This window comes from Caretta caretta, chromosome 3, assembly GCF_965140235.1.
Source record: "Caretta caretta isolate rCarCar2 chromosome 3, rCarCar1.hap1, whole genome shotgun sequence".
Classification (NCBI taxonomy): domain Eukaryota; kingdom Metazoa; phylum Chordata; order Testudines; family Cheloniidae; genus Caretta; species Caretta caretta.
The window spans coordinates 157,707,169-157,733,853 of NC_134208.1; the positions used below are offsets into that span (position 1 = coordinate 157,707,169).

Sequence of the window (26,685 nt, forward strand, 5' to 3'; positions counted from 1 at the left end):
GAACAGACTAACTATAACTGTAGAAATAGACTGTAACTGCTGGGGGACAAAGCATTGTACTTTAGTCCAGCTAATGAGCGATAAACATGAGCAGTGGGTGAAGGCGCCCTTGGGGGAGGCTAGCCCCCGGCCCCTACCCCTCCGACGGAGGCCCTGCCCATTCTGCTCCCCTGCCAGTGACTGGAGCACACCGCCCCCCCTCTGCAGCGACTGGCTCCCCCCCTGCCCCAGCGCTGGGTGGGCAGGCAGGTGGCACCGCCGGAGTGCCCCCAGCCCCAGCACTGGGCGGCGTAGCCGGAGCGGCCTCAGCCCCAGCCCCAGGCAGGGTGGCCAAAGCGCCCCCCGCCCCAGCGTGATCCCAGTGCTGGGAGGACAGGCGGCGTGGCGTGGCCCCAGCCTGGGGGTCTTCCGCACCACGGCCCCCAGCCTGCCTACCCCAGCCTCTCGGCCACAGAAGGGAACAGCAGACAGGAGGGGGCCTGGTGGAGCGTGGCCGGGGCCACACTCGGCTGTTTGGGGAGGCACAACCTCCCCCTGTCTCTGATACCTGCCACCCATGGCTATAAAGGCTAACTAATATATAGGCAGCGGTGTGTTATTAAGGGCCAGTTCTACTCTCATTACACATATGCTGCTCCATGGACTTCACTGGGGTATTGCACAGTATTCGGTAACCAGGATTTGAATTTGGCTCAGTTTCTTGTATTATCACACACACACACACACACACCCTACATTAAAAGATTATCAGTGAGGCTGCCTGTGTAAACTTAATTTGGTCCCCTTGTGCGTATGTATTATGATACAGTCTTTAATTACATGATCACATACTCCGCCCCACACAGACACAACCCCTGGCTCATTCAGTGCACAGGCTGGACTTGCTCTGGGGATGAGTCAGGTTTGTACAATGCAGGAGGCTGTTGTCAGTGGGACCGCTGTTTCATTTGTTGCCGAGCTGGAAGGTGTGTAATCAAAGAGGCAGGGAACTGCAGAAAGAGAAAGGTTAAGGCAGCTGAATGCCAACCTGGGGAATCGGATTTTGCCCATCTGTGCCACACAGTGCATGTGTGATGCTGGGCAAGTCATTTCAACCAAACTTACTCTGTGATCGTGTGATTGAAAGACTGTCTCATAAGGCATACACACAAGGGGGCTGAATAAAGGCTGTACATGCAATCTTAATTCTGGCATTTCCTAACTTTTGAGTGCTTGACTTTGCAACCTCAATAATCTTCTTTTAATGTAGTTAATGACTTCCTAGATTTTAAAACAGAACATGGCAAAAACCAGCAATTCCACTGTGTAGCATCATCTTGATGCCCACATGGGTCATCAGCAGGGTGGGGACCTTTAGAACCCTTGCACAGCCCTGTGCCACTCCAGCTAGCTAGAAGAGTAGCTGAGAGCAGGAGTATGTTCCAACTCTCGTTGTGGACCAGCACTAGAAGGAGACGGGACATTCTGCCAGTGGGTATCACAGCTATTTGCTGACAGAAGAGGAATGTGAGACTCAGGAATCTCTAGTTCCATTCCCGGGTCTGGAGGAGAATGTGCTCTTCTGTCCATTTCCCCAATGATCCCTTTTACCCATCTCTTCCAGCCTGCTCCCACCCCAGTCCTGGGTCTTCTCCTACCCTGGTTCCTCGTCCCCAATCCCTTGTTTCTCTCTTACCCAGGCCCATTCTCTACCCCTCAGGCTTCTCACCCATCTCCCGGTCTCCTTACACAAACAGTCCTAGTCTCTCCTCCTCTTCCAGTCCCCACCCCCTTGCCCAGAGCATCCCAGTTCCCCCTTCTTTGTTCCTCCCCCATTCTGACTCTTTCCTTCTGCACCTGGTCTCCAGTCACCCCATGCCCATGTTCCCATCCCCGCTGGCTTCCAGTCCCGGGTCCCCTTCCTGGGCTCCTCATCCAATCAGTTCCCATCCTGGCTCCTTGCCCAGCCAATCCAGGTCCCCCTCCCCAACTCCTAGTCCCAGATTCCCTCTTCTTCCCACCCCCATCCCCACCTATAATATAGAGGGCCAAATTCAGATCTCAAATCCACACAAATTCCCGCTATTTAGACAAAGCAAGTGTAGAATTAGACCTCACCTGTGGGTATCTACGTCATCTATAACAAATGCTCAGACTGCTCAATGTACACAAATTCTTCTACTAAGTTGGAAAATAATCTTTAGAATGCTGTTATTGCACCAAACAGTCTTTTAATGTCCTTTTCAATCTGTAACTGGAAGTCATTACCCACCTTAATTATATAAGCAACGTCTTAGCCCTAAACAACCAACAAAGGGGCCAGATCATCAACTGGCATAATCAGCATAGGTCCACTGACTTCAATTTCCACCTGCGGATCTGGCCCTAAAGCTTAGACTTCAGCTTCCAAACTCTTTGATAGTTTTCAGTGATTCTTTTTATACCTGGAGGGAGGAAGGGATCTGGATTACATTTGCCTGGAGGGGTTGTAGAATTTGATTGTGTTTGTGTCTTTAGAGCATAAGCCATTTGGGGCAGGGATCGTCTCTTTTCTAGGTTTGTCCATCGCCCAGCACAGTGTGGCCCCAATCCTAACTGGAGCCTTTGGGAATTACCATAATATACATATCTATTACTAATTGTAACAGTGTCCAACTACAATCAACCTTAAAACTATGGGGAGCCTTACAGATTCAGGGCATCCAATAAGGGACTTTTCATCCTGGTAGCTTCGCTACTTATAAGAACTATGTGTCCCACCTTGCAATCCCCTGGTCTCTCAGTGAATCCACAACTCTGTAGTCCCCCCGGCTGATTCTCAGAGATGTCTGAAATGATGTATTAAAAATAAAAGCCGATCTTCATTTCACTGCATCTCAGGTCTTTAGATCCAATCTGTTCATAAAAGTAGATCCTCATGGGATAAAATCTATCGATATGGAAAGAGCTTGATCCAGCAACCTGCATTCACTTCAGTTGTCCTAATGCACGTAAGCCACTCCACTGGCTGACCTGGTACTGCTCACAGGAGTAGGGATTGCAGGATTGGCCCAAAGCATCCAGCATGTATAACAAGTTGATAAGGAACAGCCCTCCATGTCCTGGGAGGGGTCAGTGTGCCTAAGTCCAACTCATTCCTCCTCCGCTGCTTTGCTTTAGGAATAGAGAGTCATCATCATCCACTGTAAAATAAACAGGGAAAGTGGGTTGAACTAGCACATCCAACTGGACTTCAGTAAGATTCACAATGGAGTGGAAGGGTTGTGGGTTCTCTCTCTGTGGCAACACAGTATAAGGACCTCCCATGTGGTCCAATCCTGCTCACATTAGAGTCAATGGGGGCTTTACCATTGACTACAGTGGGATCACAATTAGGCCCACAGAGCAGGAACTGAGATCTGTGCTCTTCAGATCCCAGAACACATGACCTGTCTCCAGGGTGCAAGAGAAGCAGCTCCATTACTGTCAGGAGCCTACGAACACTGGAGCATATGTAGTATAGATTCCATCCAGCAGATCGTGATGGGACCACATGCACACATCCAAGCCATTGGCTACATTTTATATCCCCAATTAGCCCTCCAAGAAAGTATGATCTCTTGCATTTTATTGGTGAGCAGATGATCTTGTGGCAAATGCAAAAGTTTGGGACTCCAGTGTTCTCAGCATTAATTGCTGTGTGACTGTAGGCGCTCCGTGCCTCAGTTTCCCCCATGTATAAAATGGGGATAACTAACACTTCTCTACCTCACATGGGTGTTGTAAGGCCTGGTTAATGATTGTAGCATTTTACAGTCACTATGCACAGGTGCAAAAGACCATGCACACAGGTGCATGGCAGTGCTGATTCAGGCCCTGTTGTTCTAATAAGCCCTTTACTACAGCAGGCAAAGAGGTCTAAGGCATGGAGCTGTATTTCAGGGAATGGGCAAGTGCATGGCCTTACCTCAGATTCCAGGAGATATATCCCTTTGCCATCTTTAGTTAAGTTCCGAAAGGCCTCTGTGAAGAAACAGAATGAGGGAAATGAATTTGATGGCCAACAGGGACAAGGACAACTCAGACTCGCCAGCCCGGGAGTGAACTGAAATGCAGAGCCTCTAGCAGATCTAGGGGGACCCCACCCCATCCAGCACAGTTCAAAATGCCTGTGTGGGGCATAAGGGACATTCGCCAGTGACATGTGGGGCGGAGTATGAGCTGCTTCGTGCTGCTGTGATCATTTGAGCCCTGGGGAGATCAGGATGCTTCCCTCTCTATGGCAGCTCTGGCTGGAACACATCACAGGTCCTCCTGCTTCCTGCATAATAGGAACATCTCTTATTCCCTTAACTCCTTGCACAAGCAAACACTGCAGTATCAGATACAAGACCTGCTCTCTCCACAGAGCCAAACCTCTCCAGGTTGCCTGGCCAAGGAGTCTGGGAAAGAGGCTGAGGGCTTGATTCTCCTCTAATTCACTCCATTGACTTCAGTGGGATTACTCTTGCTCTACACTAGTTTACATGAGAAGAGAACCAAGCCCCATATCTTGGACCTTGCAGCCCCAGGGACTGAGCTAAATGGCTTTGTAAGGGGCCCCAGACTTGCTCTGGAGTCCAGCATCAGTGACATGCTGAGTAACATCCATACCCCCCATGATCTCCACTCGCAGCATGAAGCTGACGAAGCTCTCAAAGCTGATTTTCAGGTCAGGGTTGCCGTATCTGATCGCCATTAGGTTACAGACTTCGTTGCTGAGCGAAATCCCTATAGAAAGGAAGAAAGGGAATGATAGGGCACCTCGCAGCCATCCAGAGCATCACAGGATAACTGCAAAACTAACAGAACATTACCCTTCTCCAGCATCTTTCATGTGAGGATCTCAAAGTCCTTGATAGACATTAACTATGCCTCAAATGAGGGATTGACCTAAACCAGGCCCCCAGATCCAAATGCCATCCCCAAACTTTGAGTAGCTCAAAATCTGGATCATCTTTACTCACAATATCCATGGGAGGTAGGGCAAGTAATATAACAGTTCCCTCTACCCGCCACTGCAATGCAGCCACCTCTGGGGTAAGTCAAAGAAACTGCTTAGCAGCAATATAAGACGAGTTTAGGAAAAGAAGTGAAGAAGAATATCTGGCTGAAACTAGTGGGGAAAATTATCCAGACCCTGAAAATGGTGTGGGGATCTCTCTCCAAGTCCATGTGGTTGTTTTTTTCTCTCACAAATAAATCCAGGTGAATTCACCCCAAATGTCTTTCAGTATTTGTGCCTGGAAAGCACAACTCTTATGATTTAATGTAATGGCAATACCTGGATTTGGAGGTTATCTTTCACCTCTTTATTATAGCTACAGTTTTGAATGTTACCAAGCAAAATGACTTTAATTAACCAGATGGAGGCAAACTGCCAATAAATCATGAGCATTTGAAAGCCCTGATCCTTAAAAGAACTGTGAGAGTGAATCCTTTCTCCCATGCAGAGCCTCACTGAAGCTGATGGGGCTCTGCCCAAATGCAGAGGTCCACCTGTGTAGTTCTCCTGGCAGGATCGGGGCAAAGATCTTAAAGTAATGAAGTCTGACATTGCTACTGCTTGTGTGCTTGTCTAGCTGACATAGAGGGCCAGATCCTCAGCTGCTGTAAATCAGTATTAGCACCACTGACTTTGATGGGGCTGTACTGATTTGTACCAGCTCAGGATTTGCCCCTTCACCCCCACACACAGCCAATCGGTTAAGGTGAAGTTAGTTATGACTCTGTGGCGATCGTATTGGTTCAAAATAGGGCTTATAATGGAGAGTTAACTTTGGAGTGGTTGCCTTCCTACCCTAGTAGAGAGCTGTCAGTGAGATGTGGATATACTGTACACAAAGCTAAAATGAAACTTCACGCTGCAAATCACTTTCAGAAGCCAAGGTCTGGGGTCCTTGCAACACTGATAAAGTATCCTTAACCTGACTGCTGGGACAGTGGTTGGGAGAGAAGCTAGAGGGAGTAGCAGAAGTAGCTACCGTCAAGGGGAAGAGGGGGTTGTGTGTTGTTTGCCCCTCTTACTGGCATTTGGTACAGTCTTCTAGTTCTTTCCCAGTCTGGGGGATTTTCCAGGCTTTTATGAGGATGTGGTTACTTGCCAAAAGTCGGTGGCCTTTTGGTGCTCACCTGTCTCCTGAACAGCTGCATGCAATTCCACTAAATCCAGATTTCCTGATCTATCAACATCTTTCTTCTGGAAAACTTCCTGTTTTTTTTAAAAAAAAAAAATCAAACAAGTGAAAGAAACAAAAAGTGATTCTGAGCCTGGGAGGTCTATTGGTCAGCAGCATTGACACACAAACCCCACTTCGCTCTGTGTGGGGCTCATCAACGTGGAGGTGTCAAAGCAATTCATTACTCATACTTAGTGGTAGTAATAATAATATAGGAAAGGAGTAGATTTTTCCACCTGGTGGGAAACCAGGAATCTCTAGTAACTTCCTCTGCAAAGCATCCGCAGAGTTGGGAGTTGTACCTGGAAAAGTTACAGGCCAAAAGTCTGTCCTATTTACAATCTGAGTCCAGTGGGATTTCACAGGGGGTAAAGTCAGTGCAGAATTTGGTCCCAAGAAATCTGTTTGCAATGTGTGGAGGAAGCACCTATTCAGGGCTACGGTGTTCCCACACGCAAGAATATGCCCTGACTAAAGTTCACAGGGTTCAGAGTTCTGATCCCAGATGAACCAGTGACTCACAATGGAACCTTTCCCTAAATCAGTTGGGGCTAGATCCATGAAGGGACTTAGGTGTTGCAATGCCTAACTTCTAGTGCTCTGCTGCCAGGTGGAATTCACAGCCCTGAGTTGGATGCCCAGGCTCTCTATACCAATGAACAGAGAGAGTTAGGCGCCTAAGAATGGGATTCTCAGAACCCAGCAAGCTGAGTGGAGAGTTGCCTAAACTAGCCAACAGTAAATGCTGGGGAGAGGAGTGAGGCCTCAGCCCCACCCACAAGAGTAGTTTGGAACATAACTCTGGGCTGGAGAGAGGTGCCTATATCTGCTCACGATCCACAGCCATAAACGCTCTCCTGCAGTTGGATGCCTCAATCCCTTTAGAATTGGTAAGGCAACCCCCATCTTTTCATGTACTCTGTATATATATCTTCCTACTGTATTTTCCACTCCATGCATCTGATGAAGTGGGTTTTAGCCCTCAAAAGCTTATGCCCCAATAAATTGGTTAGCCTCTAAGGTGCCACAAGGGCTCCTCGTTGTTTTTGCTGATACAGACTAACGTGGCTGCCACTCTGAAATCAATCCCTTTGTGGATCCTAGCCCCTGACCTTCTTGTGCGTCAGTCTCAGACAGCAGGTCAATTGGGTTGAAAAGCAGGCATGTCTGCGAAAACAGATGCTGCACCAGCACTGATCTTTCCTGGGTACACACTTTTTACAAAGGTGTATCTCCATTCTCACTGGATCCTCCCTCACCTCCGGTGACTGCCCTGCCTAAGACTATGTATTTCCCTGTGTCTTGACAAGCAGGCAGCTTTTCCATCCAGTCCACATCCTCATGAGTCTTCATAGCTACCCAGAGATCAGACTGGTTTCTTGGGATTTAACTGGTTCCTAGTCAACACCGACTGAGAAGTACACAGGGAGGCAAGTAAAATATTTCTGTACCAGATAGAAAAGCAGCCTCTTCCACAGGATCCTGAATTCCTGAATACTCAGTGTGCCAGTGGCATTAAGCTTAGTGGAGGAGTTAAGGTCGATGATGTCTTGGTAAAGGGGCAGAGACTCCAAAATTGGGGGGAAAAAAAACAAAAAACAAAGAACAGTCAGTCAATATAATTTTATGAATTCTGGGAAGTTCTCCCTTCACTATGGACCTGAAATCAATGAGAGTTTTACTACTGGTTTCAATGAGAGCACAATCTGGCCCTTTACAAAACAAATCCCATTTCTTCCTGACTGAATTGTTGTTACTGGGAGTTAGGAAATCAGTGAGCAGGGTAATGCCCCGATGGTATAGAAATCACAGTGTAAGTCCTGCCCCCATGGAGAATAAAGCTCAGGTAAGGTATTAGGTGTGTCAAATAAATATACAGCCCAAGCTAAAGGATACGTCCAGCAGTGCCAGGAAACCTTGGCAGGCATCCAGACTAAATCTCAGCCGAAAGCTCTGGAGATCTGGAAAAGAGAGGACTGTTATGGTGAATAACTGAACACTGCTCAGTAAAATAGATCTCAGGGTCCTGAACCTGCTGCCCTCGAAACTCAGTGGCAAAACTGCCATTCATTTCACTGGGGATAGGATTGGGCCCCCCAAACCTTTTGTGACACTGTTCCTCTCATTTACAAGTTACATCACTTGTGATTCAACCTGGTCAAGGTAAAAATGTAAGACAGTGGGCCAGATTCCACTTTCAGCTGCATGGGTGTAATTCCCATGGAAGCCAATGGGCGCTCCCTGCAGCCATGTGATGAAGAGCATTACGACCCATTACCTGTAGCTAACACCGGAAATAGCAGTTAAAGAGCACCCCAAATTGTAATCCCAAATGCAATTTACTGGGTGACCTGGAGCAGTCACTCAGTCTCCTTAGGCCTAATTCATCTGTGGTGCAGCTTCTCTAGCCACAATGAATTGAAACACTGGTGCTTAGTGTCTCTCTCTCTCTCTCTCTCTCTCTCTCACACACACACAGACAGGCAGCTTTTAAACTCACAAGCATAATTGAAAACCTAATTCTGAGCATTCCTGGGCCATACACGAGTTACATGAAAAGAAACAGAAAGAAACTAATCTTGTTGCAACTCATGATTATAGATTGCCTGTTTGCTTCCACGGAGCAGAAGCCATAACTCATATATCCCTACTCTACAGAAAGCGAAGATGCTGTAATCTCATTATAGCCCTGTTTATTAAATATGCATCATGCACAGTAAAGTTTTGAAATGAAGGTCTTCAAACTGATTGCCTATGAAGAGTAAAGACACTCCACCTCGGTTGGTTAGTTTCCTTACAGATTTCACAACACCCAATGGGTCACTTTCGAAAGATACTGATATGAAGATAAAAAAGCAATCTTCATTCACCCTTGAGAAAATTAAAGGAACTTGCAACCCTTCAGATGTTTTATCTACCCAGGGACAGGTGCACTGAAAGAGACTAGTGCTGGTAAAGCCCATTATTAGAACTGATCAGGAATTCTATTGTCTGCAAATGCCAGTTTGTCAAACCAAAACTTTTCATGGGAAATGGTCACTTTTGACAAATTTTTTTACTTGAAAAATTTTAGGAAAAACAGTTTTGAAATGGTCAAAACTTTTAATTTTGATATTTTCTAACAAAAAATTCTGGTTTTCTGGTTTGAAGTTGGATTGAAGATGAATCACTTGATGCTTACCTGTTCTGTTCATTCCCTCTGAAGCACCTGGCATTGGTCACTGTCGGAAGATAGGACACTGGGCTTGATGGACCATTGGTCTGACCCAGTATGGCCGTTCTTATATTCTTAAGCAACTTTTGTCTTTAATTTAAGCTAATTATGATAAAAAGTCAAAATTGAAACCAAATGTTTCAACTAACTGAATCCTGTTTTTTTCCCCAAACTTTCTGTTTGTGAAAATATCTGAGATTTTGACTTTTCATCCCCATTTCTGAGGGGAAAATTTGTTGAAGTCTTAAAAGTTTGCGGCATGAGAAAGCCATTTCCCAGCCAGTTCTACTCATTACTCTCGTGTGCCTACATCACCCTTAATCTGCATAAGTATAAAGGGACTCAGCCAACTTATTGCTCAAATTTGTCAGGCATTGTGTTTTCGGGCCACATCTGTACCAAATCCTGAGAACTGATCCTTGCTGGTTTGGAATCCAATTTGGAACTTAAATTATCAGAAAAGGATCAGACCCAGGGTTTCAAAACCAGCTCCTCCACTCCCAGAACTCAGGGAGGGAGTTTGGGAGTTACAGGTCCACTTCAGGCTCATCTCTAACTAGCACCTAATTAATGTTATTAAACTATTATCTCCTAGCACTTACGTGTCCAGACCACGTTATTCAGGATCCTCTGGAGTTGGACAGCGTTTATTTCAGGATGCTAAAGGAGACAAATACTATTGTAATAAATTTCCCCTCCTTGGATTTCCCAGCATGTCCTGTCTTCACTATCTGGCTTTTCAATCCCAGTCCAACTCCCATGGAAAGACACCCATTGACTCTGGGGGTGTCCAATTAGACCTTTAGATTGTTAAAAGCACATTCTCATCTGGTATAAAATGGTCAAAGCTCCACAGACTTTCATGCATTTAGTTATTTTCACCAGCTGAAAATCTGGCCTATTATTTTCAAAAGACCCTCTTTATCTTTTGTGATATCTGTCACATCAAGCACATTGTCAGCAAAGATGGAAAATTTAAAAATATTTCCATTTCAGTTTTCAAAACAGATTTTTTTTTTGTTTTATGAATTTTTCATGGTTTCCAAAAACTGAAATTAAATTTTCTGGAAAGTTTTGATTGCTGAAAAACTTCAGTTGCTGAAACCAAAAACTGTTCAAAACACGGAAAACCCCCCTGTGAAAGACACCTGGAATGAGTGTAGCAAGTATTTATGTGCACACTCATCCAACCAAGGAGTCAAGAAAACACCCCATGACAACAATCAAAAGTTACACATGAAACAAAAATAATTTTGAAAAACCTGGAAAAAAATCTGTTTGTTTTTTTTTCCCATGAAAAATAAAGCCTCAAAAAATTTCTAAAATGTTTACAACCAAAAAATTTTGTCAAAACCAAAAGTTTTTGTGGAAATTTTCATTTGTGAACATATGCTGTTTTTTATGTGAACAAAAAATTATGTGAAAAATTATGCACAAAATTTTGACCAACTCTAATTCTCAGAGTTAAACAGGGCCTGATCCTCAGGATAACTGAATAGCTGCAGCTCCAGCTGATATTAGTGGGAACTGCCAGCACTCAGCACCTCTGAAAATCAGCTCCATAATAATAACAACAATCTGTAAGAATAAATATTGATTCTCTACGAGCAAGGCTATTCATCAATCCATTGTGGTCATCTAGTCTGACCTCCTACAGAACACAGCCCAGAGAACTTCCCCAAAATAATTTCTAGAGCAGAGCTTTTAGAAAAACTTCCCATCTTGATTTTACAATTGACAGTGATGGAGAATCCACCACTTTGCTAAATTGTTCCTGCAGTTAATTACTCTCATCATTAAAAAGTTACGCCTTATTTTCTGTCTGAATTTGTCTACCTTCAACTTCTAGCCATTGGATTGTGTTATATCTTTCTCTGTTAGTTTGAAGAGCCCACTATTAATTGTTCCCCATGCATATCAGATGATGGGAGCGGCTTTGCTAATGCCTATGTGAACTTTCTGAGCACATCCAGTGCAAATTAATGGCTTTCAGAAGCCGAAGCAGACCCAACGTGAGCTGAGTGCCGTGAATTTAATGAAGAGTGCTTTTCTCTAACTGGTGCGTTTCTCGCCTGCTTATGTATTGCACAACTCCTCGCGTGACATTCATGCTGTACCCTCATCAATCAATCAATCCTGAAGCACTTGCATGAGAGGAAAGTGATCAGGAACAGCCAGCATGGATTCACCAAGGGAAGGTCATGCCTGACTAATCTAATCACCTTTTATGATGAGATTACTGGTTCTGTGGATGAAGGGAAAGCAGTGGATGTATTGTTTCTTGACTTTAGCAAAGCTTTTGACACGGTCTCCCACAGTATTCTTGTCAGCAAGTTAAGGAAGTATGGGCTGGATGAATGCACTATAAGGTGGGTAGAAAGCTGGCTAGATTGTCGGGCTCAACGGGTAGTGATCAATGGCTCCATGTCTAGTTGGCAGCCGGTATCAAGTGGAGTGCCCCAAGGGTCGGTCCTGGGGCCGGTTTTGTTCAATATCTTCATAAATGATCTGGAGGATGGTGTGGATTGCACTCTCAGCAAATTTGCGGATGATACTAAACTGGGAGGAGTGGTAGATATGCTGGAGGGGAGGGATAGGATACAGAAGGACCTAGACAAATTGGAGGATTGGGCCAAAAGAAATCTGATGAGGTTCAATAAGGATAAGTGCAGGGTCCTGCACTTAGGACGGAAGAACCCAATGCACAGCTACAGACTAGGGACCGAATGGCTAGGCAGCAGTTCTGCGGAAAAGGACCTAGGGGTGACAGTGGACGAGAAGCTGGATATGAGTCAGCAGTGTGCCCTTGTTGCCAAGAAGGCCAATGGCATTTTGGGATGTATAAGTAGGGGCATAGCGAGCAGATCGAGGGACGTGATCGTTCCCCTCTATTCGACATTGGTGAGGCCTCATCTGGAGTACTGTGTCCAGTTTTGGGCCCCACACTACAAGAAGGATGTGGATAAATTGGAGAGAGTCCAGCGAAGGGCAACAAAAATGATTAGGGGTCTGGAACACATGACTTATGAGGAGAGGCTGAGGGAGCTGGGATTGTTTAGCCTGCAGAAGAGAAGAATGAGGGGGGATTTGATAACTGCTTTCAACTACCTGAAAGGGGGTTCCAAAGAGGATGGCTCTAGACTGTTCTCAATGGTAGCAGATGACAGAACGAGGAGTAATGGTCTCAAGTTGCAGTGGGGGAGGTTTAGATTGGATATTAGGAAAAACTTTTTCACTAAGAGGGTGGTGAAACACTGGAATGCGTTACCTAGGGAGGTGGTAGAATCTCCTTCCTTAGAGGTTTTTAAGGTCAGGCTTGACAAAGCCCTGGCTGGGATGATTTAACTGGGAATTGGTCCTGCTTCGAGCAGGGGGTTGGACTAGATGACCTTCTGGGGTCCCTTCCAACCCTGATATTCTATGATTCTATGATTCATGCCGATCTCCTACGTTCCCCACCAGTTTCCAGCACACTCCAGCTGCCGACTGACACCATTCTGACTTTTCTTTGCACAATTGCTCTGGCAGCACAAGCGGCTGGCCTTGCGGCATTTCCTTTGGCAGTTAACGTGTACGCTTACTTGTTCAAAATGCTTATTGAAGAAATCCTCACAAATCTTGCCTTCATGTTTATCAATTATTTCCTTTAGGGTACAAAAAAGTCAATGTTAACTGAAGAGATAGAAGCAGGAGTATCCAACATACAATCATATTCTTCCCAAATTTCACTGCATGCCCTTTCCTGCCATCACCACTGCAATTACTTGCCCGGCTCCCACTGCGGTTTCAACTTTGCTTGTACATAAAAGGAGAAGAGTGGGGAGGAACACAAGTAAATAAAAGGGAGACCCTCTGCAGGCAGATGGAAAAGAAAGAGTGAGGATGAATTGTGATGATCTCACCAAAAAGAATGGTTTGCACAGCAGTGAAAAAGCCTAAGTGTCTGCTGGTTTGCCTGTCTTGTTCTGGATATTTATACCATGTTCACCTTCATGGTACAAGAGATTCTGTCTATAGAACAAGACGTGGCTTCTCAGTCTTAAAGTGCTGTAACAGGAGGTCTCACATTCCAAACCAACTCAACCCCGCCACATCACTGCCGCAGAAGAGCACTGCCAAGGAGAAAAGCCAAAGTCCTGATCTGAAACACAACTTCCAACAGTCCACCTCCCTCGTTCCAACTAACCTTGGAAAGGATGAAACTTGAATTTCCGCCCATTTCACTGAAAATGGAAAACAATGGAAATGTTAGACAGTGTCGCCCTTATCACATGTGATTCTCCACCTGCCAACCATAATTCCTTCCTCTGCTTCCCACGCAGGGACCCCAACCTGCCCACACACAGCTGCTGTGTCTACAGTAGGGATTTTCCCCACCATTGCAACTCCATTAGTGGAAGCAATAGTGTCAATATGGCTCCAGGCAGCTGCTGGCATTTTAAGCACTACATCAGCTAACGCTGCACAGAACAGGTCTCCTGGATGTGGTAGAAAGAAGGCCAGTGGCTGCTTGGGCCTAGTCTGTGCTAGAGCTTTCGCCGTTGCTACCAGCCATGGTGCTGAACCAGTCGTAGCAACGGTGGAAACTGTAAGGGAAAATATCCTAGTGCAGACAAGACCAGTAATCAGTGTCCTGCATCTCCCCATACAGTATGCACAGTGTCCCAAGTGCTCCTAGTTCAATACTAGGATATAGACTAATAGCATTGTTTAAGCTATGGAGCAGGTACTTATCCTAAGCTGCATCCAGCCCAGTAGCAGACAGCACTGACCTATAACTCCACCACCCCGGTGGAAAGGCACAACTATCCCAGGAGCACCAAGAAAACACTACAAGCAAGGGCATGGCATTATCTCACCCAAGGACGTGTTTCCTGGAGAAGACCCGCAGGATGAACTCGGACTCCTGCTGGGGTTCCGCGGTGGAGGGGACGATGACATAGACCCCAGGCTGCAGCCGGAAATCCTGAGTCACTTCCCGTTCATTCAGGAAGAGACGCCTTTGGTTGAGGGAGGGGTTCCTAGCAAAGAACGCTGGTGCCAGCTTTTTGTTGCTTTTGTGGTACTGGCCAGGGAAGAAACAAAGGGAATTCCCATTGGTTTCAGGTGAAAGTCATGTGGAGAACCCAGGAGGCATGCTTAAAGAAAACCTGCCATAGCACATCCCGTTTCCATAATCCACAAGCAAAGGAGGCAGACAATAGAGATCTAATCAGAGAGCCAAACGACCAATCTCCTTGTCCGTCCTCCTGCCAGATTGTCCTATCGGTACATTCTCATTGTCCCATTTTAAAAATCACCAAGCAATGAGGCTTCCACCCAAGTCCCTCTGCAGCCTGCTCAGATCTCACTAGAAACAGCGGCCCAGAACTTGATTGGGCCTTAGGCCACCTTTGCACCCTTCTTATTCTGGGCTGCTGCAGGGGTCATTTCAGCCTCCAGTGAAAGGTATAACAGCCAGGAGCTGCCCTAAGCTCCAGCAGCCTTCTGAGCACTGCACTACCCACAGCAGCACAGAATGCCCTAGGTTGATGGCTACATCCTCAGCTTTTTCCTCATGCTCCCCAGCTCTGCCCCGGCATGCCCCATGCACAAGAGGTTTTGTTTTTTTGTTTTGTTTTTTTGGGGGGTGGGTCATGGATTTATAGGGTCACCTGTCATGGTGGTCCTACACTGTGTCTGCACCAGGACAAAGTGCTCCAGAACCTTAGCGGGGTGAGGGGAGAATTCCACCTTAAGTCTTTGCTACAGCTTCCAGGCCTCCGTGTGTGCGTGTATCCCCGATACCCCAGGTCCTACTCAAGGGTGCAGCACTCTTTGCTCTTACAAATGGTTTTTATTCCGCAGGCCAAAATACTGCAGCCTCCTTACATGGGCTGTGCCTCAAAACGGCTCAGACGTTTCACTCTCTTGCAGAATTATGGAGTTCCTATTCTTCTCCCTTTGTCCATATTTCTCTCATGCTAATGCGGCAATTTCATCTAGGGGGGCATGGGGCTGCCCCTTACCATGCATCTTATATTACATTCATAGCTTTTATGCCTCTGTCAATACCGTGATTCACTGTAGTTCCAATTCCAAAAACTGTCTCGGTTTTACATCTCTCAGCATTAATCTCGGTGTTCGATACAAACCTGAAACTCAACTCCGAGCCACCACCAGCCCTGGTCTCCCCATTAGCATGCATGCAGCACAGACAGTGCTGTAGTGTTCTCCTAATCTGGGTCAAGCCCATTTTGTGCTGGCAAATTTAATCTCACTTGTATTCTTAATGGTCCCTAACATCCCTAGTTCAGAAAGAGCCCATATCTGAGGCTACTGTTTCTAACACAAGGTAATTAACATTGCAAACATGTTGGAGTGACTGTTCGCTAGAGTTAGTTCTTTACCAGTCCAAGTTCCTGGGGACACTGACTTTGGAAGTGAGTTAAGTGGTGAGCAGGGCAGTAGGTGTAGGATTCCTAGATACAAGATCAGAGCTAGATCCTGCCCTGGCTTATACCAGCTCCAGCCCCTTTTAGATCAAGGAGTGTAAGTCAGGGCAAACTCACTCCTCAGTTTTTAACTCCCAGGAGCCCCGCTCAGGTCCCAAAGTCCCATGAGAAGGGGAAAGGGTTAAGAACATCCTGTAAATGTTGGCAAAGCCCAGGTGGCAGAAGACACCTGCAGACTTTTCCCCAGGAGATCTCCAACAGTGAGCTGGTGGGAGGGTGAGTTACCCTGAGACTCCTCTAACTAATGCTGGGCCCCATCCCAGTCCTTGGCTGATCCCAACAGTGGGAGGATGACATGTCACCTTTCCCTTCCCCTTGCCCCATTGCTGCTCGGAGCGCAGCTCAGATGCAGCCCAGGAGCAGGGCCTTAATGCTGAATTGAGGTATGCTCCTCCCAACACAGCCCGAGTCATAGCTCTGTATTAACTCATGATTTCTCAAAATGTTTTCTAAAACCTGTATTAAGGCGTTTAGAACTGTTGGTCAAGAAACAAAGGCACTCGCAGCTCCACAGGTGGTGACATAGCATCTGCATTGCCCCCATGTGACTCCAAAGGAAGGCAGAGAGGGACTTACCTCTGGGCCCATCTGAAAGGGAAGAAAGAGAGAGAATCCATCAGTCAGGGAGTTCAGAGCCCTTTGGCTCACAGCTAACAGCAAATGTAGTTTAACAACTGGAAGCAGCTCAGGGGATTCAGTGGGGCTCCTTAGCTTAAAAAGCCTGGATTCCTCCTTTTGAAAATCTTTCCCAGGCCATCCACAGCCTATTTGCCAGGCTGGGTCAGTAAAGCTTGGGTTGCTGAAACATGTGGCGGCAACAGGACCCTCAGCACTTTCAACAGTCAGGCAGGAAGCTCCCTATGGAAGGGAGTCCCTTGCTAATGTGGCCCACAGGACTTCGGTGCTGCAGCTAGAGGTGCACAGTGCCCCAGCAGGAAATCAGGGAGGCTTTGTACCTGACTGAGACATAGTGGCCCTAGTTTTCAGAACAGCTGAGCACCCACAACTCCAGCTAAAGTCCACAGGAGCCGGGGCTGCGCAGAATCTCTGATCAGCAGGCTGCACGTTCCCCCGGGGCTGCTGGGAGGACAGAGGAAATAACGCTATGGGCCACACCCCTTCCAAATGTGACGGCTGCCGCATCAGGGATTGAACGGGGACCTCCAGAGCTAAAAGCAGGAGCTGCACCTCACCAGCAGCAGCTGTCATTGATTAAAATCCTCTATGGCTGGGGCATAGAGGGGGAACCTATCGCACTCATTCACCAGTGCGTTACACACGCCTGCAACATCACACCCAGGGCCAGCTCCCTGTCCCTCCCCACCCCCTGTGGGGTGATTTTGCCAGTATGGATGGTAGCCTGAGGAGGACTCTGTATCCAGCCTCTGCTCAGGAGGGTCCTAGCCCTTCCCTCAGACCCTGGTACACACACACACACACACACAGCTGGGCACGGTGAAGCCCAGTACATACTGGGGTAGCAGGAGCTCCTTTACAGCCCTGCAGTTTGACAAAGACTATGCAAACACAGAGCACGTCCTGTGCTTGATGAAAAGCTCAAGGAAAGCAGTGTCTGAAGGAGCCCAACCCCGTCGATTCAAGAGGAGATTCTTGGATGAATAGGAGCCACATGCAGACAGGGAGGTGAGAACACAGAGCCCATTGGGCTTTGCTGGATATGGAACTCCAAGGATCTGAAGAGCTCTCACTTGGTTTGGAGGGCTAGGAAGTGTCTCACGCTGGGCAGGGCAACCCAGTTATTCTACCACAGATCAGATTTCTACCCACCTTGAAGATGGAAAACCCTATGGAGAGGTGAGGTGCCCGGTTTCGGTGTTTGCTGCTGGGTTTCTGGATCAGGGACACCAGCACACTGCAGGAACGGAGGGACCTTTTGCTGCCGTCACCCTGCAAAACTTCCAGCCAGTACTGGGGATTCATCCAAAATGTGTCTGAGAAGCAAAACATAAAAACCTTCTGGTCACGTTTTCCATCACACATTTTGTCATTGTGTTTCCACGTGATACCTGGCTTCAGGCTGAGTGGGGGAAGCAGTTCATTTATAACCTCCAGAGGCCCCAACCAAAATGAGAGCCCTACTGTGTTAGGTAATACACAAACATATAGTAAGAGAGAGGCCCTGCCATGGAAGGTCTCACAATCTAAGCAGACAAGACAAAGGGTGGGAGGAAGGAAGAATTATTTCCCCTCATTTTAGTGGGAACTGAATCACAGGGGTACCAACTGCCAGAGGTGCTGAGCACATGCAGTTCCCATTGACTTCAACTGGGCTAGTGGATGCTCTGCATCTCTGAAAAAATCAAATCTTAAGCGGTTTGCTCAAGTCACAGAGTCAGGAATTGAAACCACCTCTTCTAAGTGCCACAATAGGCCCATAAGCACCAGACCATCCTAAGGAAACAACCTGATTTCAGTGGTAATGGAGAATAAGCTGGCTCCCTTACTTGTTCATTGCCAGACTTTCTAACCTTTTTAAAAAGGTGTCAAATTTTGCTCACAACAGGGTAACATTGGGCTTTGAGTCTTGAGGCAAATTTTGCTTTGCTTGAACAAATTCCGTTCTTTACTATTTACACAGAAAAGTCTAAATCCGGATCCCTTAAAGTGCACCCAAGTACCGTTCACCTTTGTAGGGCCTCATCCTGCCGCCTGCCGTGCTCCCTTTGACCCATCTCCCAATCTGCAGAGAATACATCCATTTCTTCCCATCTTCCTGGCTCATCAGGTCGGGAGTTAATTTACAGATCATCAGATCTACAAAGTGGGTCTTAAAATCTTGCAGAGACATCCTGTGAAAAGACCGCCAAAAGATGCTAGTCAGCAGCCAATCCGTGGTTAAAAAGTAGAGGCTGGATATTCCCAGCACTGCCCCATTCTGTGTTACTTATGGTAATCCTTACATATTATTAGCTGGTAAAGAAGTTAAGGTTTGCTCCAACAGCAACATGCAAGTGGTGAATGTATCACTAAAGGCCCAACAAAGGACAGCAGCCAAGAGATTATTATGAGAAGGCAAGCAAAAGAACAAGTATAATGAAACCGGCTGCAACATTGCCACCTGGTGGCAAAAATCTAAGGGAATGGGAAGCAGTTGAACAAACACTGTCTGCCTGACCAAAGCTTTGTCTGGGTTTGTGTTGAAAATATGATAACAAGTAGACTTTAAGGTCAGAAGGGACTGGACAAAGATTCTTCCTCTACTCTTGAAAGCGCTCTTGACTTCACATAGAAGAGCGCTTGTATCATACAGGCTGTTTCTCATGTCCCTTTCCCACCAGGTGGCAATGTAGCAGCCCCATGTAATTTCTCCCTTTGTTTCGTTAAAAAACAAAAAGCGTTCCAATTGTTATAAAGCATCATGCACATATCTCATCTTAGAGCACAGCAGAGAGACAGCAGATTTAGCTTCAGCATTAGCTGCAGCCTTAGCGCTGGATGAAGGAGGAGAGGAGCTCAGTATGTGTGTATATAATGTCTTCTGCATTATATATAGTATATATAGTATATAATGTGTATATAATGTCTATATATATAGTCTATATATAGTCTATATATATATAGTCTATATATAGTCTATATATATATAGTCTATATATATAGTATATATAGTATATAATGTGTATATAATGTCTTCTGCAGTTTCCACAGTATGCATCCGATGAAGTGAGCTGTAGCTCACGAAAGCTCATGCTCAAATAAATTGGTTAGTCTCTAAGGTGCCACAAGTACTCCTTTTCTTTTTGCGAATACAGACTAACACGGCTGTTCCTCTGAAACCTGTCAGATATTCACAGTTCCATTACCAGAATTCTCCATCATCTTGGTTTCTCCGCAGCAAAATCTTCTCCTTCGGGCTGAGCTGCTCCCAGTTCCCAGAGCTAGGGACAGAAACAAGGCAGCTGATTTTGAAGCAATAACTAAATAAATGCTCCATATCTATCTTCAAGTTCAAGAAGCTCAATACAGACATCTGCTATAAGATCAGTTCCTGCTGCAACAAATCTCTGGCCCCAAGCAGTTCACAGTTCACACTAGACGCTGCACTTTGGACACTCAGAATGGCACATCAGAAGCAGGGAGAGAACCTAAATCCCACTAGACCTAAAGCATAGGCTTGAGCTAAAGGCGAATCTCCATTAGCTGCTAGCCATAGAGGGCCAATGTAAAACAGCTGAGCAGTTCTGATTTTCTCCTGCAGAGAGCACTAATGTTGGATAGCACACTCGCCAGCAGAGCTAGGGGTTGTCCCATTCCATGAGAATTTTTGAGATTTTGAATTTTTTTCCTGTCTTGAAAGAATGAAATGTCAAAATCTGAAAACAAAATGTATATACATTTTTCCTATAAATTCACGTATATTTCTAAAGAAAGTCATTTTGACCTGAAAAATTGAACTTTTTCATCTTGAAAATATCAAAACGGAACATTTCAACAATTTAGAAACTTTTTTTCCCCCCATTTTGTTTTTTTAAATGGGAAGTTCATCAAAAAAGGCCCTCTCCTGAAAACAGTTTTGGTTTCAACTAATCAGCATTTCCCAAAGAAAAAACATGTCGGAAAATTCCCAGCCAGCTCTACTGGCCAGTTCATTAGATTATACATGCGGCTTCCAAATGTTTAAAATATAGACCTTGGGTTCTATTTTGTTGGTCAATTCTGCGTCGAAGGACACGTAATCGGAAGAATATTCTGCATCAAGTATCAGAGGCAGCTGGAAGTGATTTACAAGTCAGGCCTACGGTATGCTCTTCATTCTTTCTTCAAGGTGGCCGGCTTTTCTGTTGTCACATGACAGACGCAGATCAGAGGAAAGTTACACTCTCCTCATACAAGGCGAAATCCAGACACCTTCCCTCATAAAACCTGAACAAAGAGGATTTGTGCAGGGAACTAACTGGAGCTGCTGAAGAAGGAATCTGCCCCAATCTAAAATGAGGGTAGGTTGCAGGGCTACCACACAGTCCTTTTGCAGCTGTCACTCCAGCCTCTGAGCTGGAATAGCAGCCACCGTCCCTCTGCGATGGAGGGGCAGTGACTACTGTACTTACTACGCCCTCTGTAGGGGGAAAGGAAGTTCCCAGCCACTACATCCATGTAAACACAGATTCAGTGGCCCTTCCACCACTTCCCTTGCCATCTCTAATTGTGCCTTCCACTTTGTCATACTCAGAGCCAGCCTGACGCCTACTTCCCTGAAGAGCAGGTAGCTCAGACCCTGCCCCACTCTAATCTCAGAATCCCAGAAGTTGCAGTATATAGAAGGTCTTGCCTGATCCACAGACAAAGCGGTGAATGTTCTGATATAGGATATTGGATCACCTTACTATTCTAGCTGTCCTGGGAGCAGCCTCGCTGGTAATCCAAAAACACCTGTGTCTGATGCTAGATCACACACCGTGTTCATCATCTGGCATTATAAAGAATCCCTTTTACATTATGTTTCCTTTGACAAAAAAAAAGCAGAACCAACGTTCTGTTTTAAGTGCTTGGGAGCAGCATGTGTGAAATAACTAAGTTGGTTGAACTGCATTAGCACTGGCTGCTCTAGCAAAATACCTCCACGAACTCATTGCCTTGAAACCAAAGGGTATCTGAAAGCAGCCGCACCGGTTCCATTGACTCAGATGTCATCAGCACTAATTTATGCCCGCAGGTGGCAGCATCATTTCATCCACCCAAACCCCTCCTCAGCACTAGACCTTCCCGGTTTCACTCACCTATCGCTCCAGTCTCCTTTCCATTCAGTTTTCCCCCATGGATTTCTCAGTCGCACTAAATTTTCCGGTCCATATTTGCAAGTCACCTGCACAAAACAAACAACATTGAATTTACCAGGGTCTCTGCAGCCTTTGTCTGGTTTACATTTGCATAACATGCCATGGTGACTCCTCTCCTTTTACTGATGTCAACCAGTGTGATGATAACGGTGCTCCCGCTATTCTTTTCAATGACTCTGCTCAATGCGGACCTCTGAAATGAGGCAGGGAGTGATTAAGTGTCTTGCCCAAGGTCACGCAGAAAGTCTGTGGCTGAGCCAGGAATAGAGCCCAAAGCTCCTGAGTCCTAGTCCAGGGTCTTAACAATAAAGCCATCCTCACATGCTAACATCTGTGTAACTCCCTAGCAATCAACCTGGAGTCGTGCCCACATATCTGAGGGCAGGACAGGGCCATGAAGACTAATTCTGTCAGTAGGACTAATAATCCAAGGTAGCCTAGAACATTGCTACAAGAATCTTAATTGTAGCACTTCCTGAATTTGAATGTAACTGGGGGAAATGGAGAGCGGGAGCGGCATTGTGTCTGGTCTAAGGGGCAGAGAGAGGGTGGAAGGAGGTTTCCTCTCTCCTCACTCGCCTTCTTGTGTCTTTGTGCAGGTACTAGGCACAGCAGCCGTGCTTGCGATCCCCTGCATGCAAAGACTGTTTCAAGGCAAGTGCTACTGCTGGCAGCCTCCCCAGAGGCAACAGGACTATGGTCCCTGGGCACTAGGCATGCTGGAGTCAGGCACTCTGTACCTGGTGAATGGGATTCTGACTGAGCCTTTTCACCTCTCCTTGCAAAGGCACCTCACATCAGCAACGGCCTATCGCTGTTGTAACAGACGGCCGTTTGGTGGCCTGGGTGAACTGAGTCTCAGACCACTACCAGAACTGGCTCCCATCTCAGCAAAGACACCAAGGAATAAATGGGGGCCAGGGCGGTTAACTCCTCTTTACCAGCAGAGGTTGAACCTTTGGGTCAGGGGTGACCCCAATCAGCGGGGTGGGGTGAGGCCTGAGGACACTTGCCCCCCTGACTGTGCACCTGCTAATGAATAAATAGGATGCTGATCACTGAGATCCACCATCTGACCAAAGTAGCCACCATCTCGTCAAACTCCTTAGTGGAACAGTGGGCACTGTCTGGGGTTCTGTGCTTTGTGTCCCCATCCAGTTTCTTCACTTTAAACCTATGCCCCCACATTCCTATTCTTGGTTTTCATTTTCTGTCCCATGCATTCAGATGGCTTCTGGGCTCTGTGGCCCCTCACTCAGTTGCATGGCTGTCCTAGGTTGGCTTAGGCCCACCTGCCTAGAATTCAAATAGGCCAGCCCCTTTCACTTTAAGATAAAGGGAATTTAGACAGGTTGTCTTTGCACGCTCTTGTAGGTTATACTGTCAGCAGAGCCCATGAGTCAATTACAGCCGGAGATTTACACTGAGGCCAAGCCAGTGTCCCCTATGTTTTATTCCTGCTGGTAAAAAGAATGCAGATTTGAAAGGAAACCTGCCTGAAGCACTCCTCATTTTCAAGCCACCCTGACATCACTTAAAAGGGAGTGGACGGCACATGAGGCTCCCCAACACAGCACACAGCCAGCTCTTGGTCTGACAGGGAACGCTGCTGGCATTGGACACAAGTTTGGAGCTATAGAACCAGCGTTGTCCTTACCTTTCTAATACCAGTGATTGTGTAGGCATGGCCAGCCACCAGCCCATTCTCTAGGACCCTTGCTGTCTGCATACAGGGAAGAAAAAGAGAAAAAACTGCAATAAATGTATTAATAAAGCAACAGCTAAGCCCAATGCTGCCCTCAGTTCTGTGGATGAAGCTCCCAGTGGAGACAATGGGAGCTACACTTGTGTACATGAAGATGGAATTTGGCCCAGTGCAACTACAGACTGGCTCCAGCTGCAAAATTCTGACCTGGGCTCCCAATGCCACCCCGTCTGCAGGGCATTTAGAATGGGGGTTTTACCTGAGCCCATTACAAAGACAAGGGCCATTTGCAAATCTCAAGATGTACGTTTGCAGTTCAGCTCCACTCCCAGCCCCAAAGCCCAGCCCCATCTCTGATTGTAAGAAATGTGGAACACCAAGGGCAGTTTAGAAAAGGCATGCAAAGCTTTAAAAGAAATCTGATTTTTAAATAAAAAATTTGAACCATGCTAATGTGCATCATCCTAGATACCACAGGGATGGCAGCTATTGACAAATGAGAGAGAGATCTGTATAATAAACTGCTGCTCAGCTTGCTGGAGGGAAATTTCCCAGGAAAGATGTTGCTGGTGTTAGCCTATCCATCCATTTGACATCAGACTGGGCCTCACCCCTAAATGTGTCTGGCAACCCATGAGAGATCTGCTGTAGGTTGCTCTTGTCAGTATATCCCATAGATCAGGAGGAGCCTCTGCCAGTTTTATAGTCATATTAACTCCGCCTGTAAAATCCACCAGTGCTTCCGACACTTGTCCAATCTGCAGATCTTCATAGGAGCCACAGAGCCTAGCAAGAGAGATATCAGTTTAATCTGCTATTAATTTGTAGTACAAACATATCTAATAGGGATGGAGTGATACCAGAGAGAGGCAAACCCCAGGATGTGCTTGCAAAACCAAAGTGAAGGTTGAAATCCATGCTTCATTTTATATGAATCCTCAACATTCAGGAGGAGGGGAATACAGATAATTGATTTCAGGTTTGGAAGGGACTTCTGGTTTGCTCTATTTCTAGTCTAAGCCCCTTCACTAAGAAGTATTGAAAGGATCTCCTACACTATTCCTTTCATAATCATATCTTAACTAGTTTCTTCTGAATATCTACTGTATCTTAAGACTTTAGTCCACTGTCTAATTTTCCTCACCATTAACATATTATTTCAGAATAGCAAAACAAAATGGAATCTTCTCAAATTTTAGCTAGTCTCTCATTGACAGAAGGCTACAGTCCAGTGAAATTAATTAATTTTCCCTCTTTCATATTGTCTCCCTTCTAATATTTATTTAGAATTCTCTCCCATTCTTGGGGTCGTTTTTCAGACCAAATACATTAAGTTCCTTCAGTGTCTCCTTGTAAGATTATGAAGGTCATGTATCACCTAATTTACTCTTCTCAGCGCTGTGTCTTTCTTAGCGTTGATGAATGGAGCTGGATTAACAGCCCCAGAGAGTGGGACTGAAGTGTTCAAACTTGACTTTGTGGAGTGGTTCAAAGTGAGTCCCTCAATTTTTGGGTGCCCAACTGGAGGCATCTTAAAAGGGCCTGATATTTAGAGGGTGGCTGCTCAGCCCTATCTGAAAATGAGGCCCCTCTAAGGTATTTCAACTTGGATAGTCAAAAATGGAGGCACCCCAAATCACCAGTCATTTTTCCAAATCTTGACCTAAAGAACTATACTGAGTCACAGAATAAGCACAGTGTTTGCAGTGGCAATGTAAACTTCCCCAGCCCACCAACCATTTCAACCCTACCATAGAAGAGCCTTCTCCCAGGGTGAGTGTAATTTCTGACTCCATGGGCTCCTGTACAAGGGTTCTAACTGGTGCTAATTATCACGGTGGTAGCTTTTAAATTTTTAACATATGGAGATCAGAACCACACACAATATTCCAGATGTGGCAAATTCTACAAGACCTATTTGTCAGACAGAAAGAACTGCATATGCAGGAGGCAACAAATTGTAGACAGAGATTATCTGCATAAAGCACGACGATTCACTTACTTGGCATATGCCTTCTCCAAAAGGGCTCCCCAGAAGAGATTCTCACAAACGGAGGAGAGAAAAACCAGCTGACCAGCCTCGTTGACTGGCAGTCGGTCATCGACTACCACATCAACCCATTCGCCAAAGTGCCAAAACTGCAAGGGGACAGGAATGAGAAAATATTTCACTGGGAAGTAACCTCCTCTTCAACAGTAGAAAAGGACCCATCTATTAGCTATGGGCTGTAACAGGCTGTCAGAGTAACATGTAACCTGTTTGAGGGTGATCATTCTATTGTGGTCAGTGGGTTCTGCGGCCTCACAGATGCAGCTAGTTTTTATATATGGGTGGGGTAAAGAGAGATGGGAGTAGCTCTCAGGCTAAAAGAGAGACCAAGTGTGTAAAGATTTGGAACAGATGGCAGCCATGCTGGAGGATGTAGGAGTGGGGAAGACTTAGCCGGGAGTAAGGTAACCATAGGGGCAGCCAAAGCTGGATAGAAGGATTGTGCATAAGCTTTTTATATTCACCAAGAGGGGTGACTTTATTTTGACTCTCTGAGTGTGTCACTTCATTTAAAGGGGGGTTGGGATGACACCCACTTCCTGACTTGAGTTACCTATTCACTCAGCGCTCACTGAGGGCAACGGGAATTGCACATGGACTATCTGAGAACACGATTTTAGTCACGGCACAGTCAAGCATAAGGCATGGTTTTTGAGGACCTCCAGTGCTAGGGGGAAGAACACTCACCCGGAAATGGAAAATGCCAGCGTACTTCCTATCAAAGCTCTGGTTTTGCGGCATGACCATGGCCAAGATGTCTTGGTGGAACGTCAGCGCTTCCAACGCGGCCAGGAACCAGCAGTTTTCTGTAACAAAAGAATGAGCAAATACACTGGGTGGAATCAAGACAATTATTGCCGTTATTGACAAATATTTTTGAAGGAAGCAGCGGGTTGGGTGCTTTTAAGTTATAACTACACCAAAAAAATTGGGATGAGCTAGATTTGTGTTTTATTAAGTCAAAACAGGTTTAGTGTTGTAACCATCCTCTCATAGCCTTTTCATTTGGAATGGAGTACAAATTAATTTGGAATTTCACACAAAAAATGTTTTCCATGAAAATATTTAGGTTTTCATTGAAAAGAAACAAACCTTTTTTTTTTCCTGTTTCAACAACCAGAATTGCCAAAACTTGAAAACTACGAAAATTTGAATTTTTTTCACAGGGAGAAAAATCATTTCCTGACCAACTCTAACAGTAATGCTCTGCGTTTATTATACTTGTGTCTGAGGATCTCAAAGCACTTT

General features: G+C 45.9%; 1 protein-coding gene across 1 annotated transcript in view; it reads right to left on the reverse strand.

Annotated features, from left to right (window-relative positions):
- Window positions 1-2,065: 2,065 nt before the first annotated feature.
- The window catches only part of LOC125634954 (calpain-14-like), a 28,717-nt gene continuing 4,097 nt past the window's right edge, over window positions 2,066-26,685 (reverse strand). Inside the window, exons 3-21 of the mRNA XM_048846279.2 lie at window positions 26,125-26,243; window positions 25,390-25,526; window positions 23,999-24,173; window positions 23,340-23,405; window positions 21,623-21,708; window positions 19,709-19,783; window positions 18,531-18,694; window positions 17,673-17,836; window positions 16,461-16,472; window positions 14,250-14,455; window positions 13,577-13,613; window positions 12,972-13,034; window positions 9,993-10,050; window positions 8,073-8,137; window positions 7,628-7,696; window positions 6,130-6,208; window positions 4,612-4,728; window positions 3,926-3,981; window positions 2,066-3,161 (exon numbers count right to left, since the gene is read on the reverse strand). Of these exons, the coding sequence (XP_048702236.2) occupies window positions 3,135-3,161; window positions 3,926-3,981; window positions 4,612-4,728; window positions 6,130-6,208; window positions 7,628-7,696; window positions 8,073-8,137; window positions 9,993-10,050; window positions 12,972-13,034; window positions 13,577-13,613; window positions 14,250-14,455; window positions 16,461-16,472; window positions 17,673-17,836; window positions 18,531-18,694; window positions 19,709-19,783; window positions 21,623-21,708; window positions 23,340-23,405; window positions 23,999-24,173; window positions 25,390-25,526; window positions 26,125-26,243 (1,775 nt within the window). The 3' untranslated portion in view covers window positions 2,066-3,134. The remainder of the gene's footprint in view (window positions 3,162-3,925; window positions 3,982-4,611; window positions 4,729-6,129; window positions 6,209-7,627; window positions 7,697-8,072; window positions 8,138-9,992; window positions 10,051-12,971; window positions 13,035-13,576; window positions 13,614-14,249; window positions 14,456-16,460; window positions 16,473-17,672; window positions 17,837-18,530; window positions 18,695-19,708; window positions 19,784-21,622; window positions 21,709-23,339; window positions 23,406-23,998; window positions 24,174-25,389; window positions 25,527-26,124; window positions 26,244-26,685) is intronic.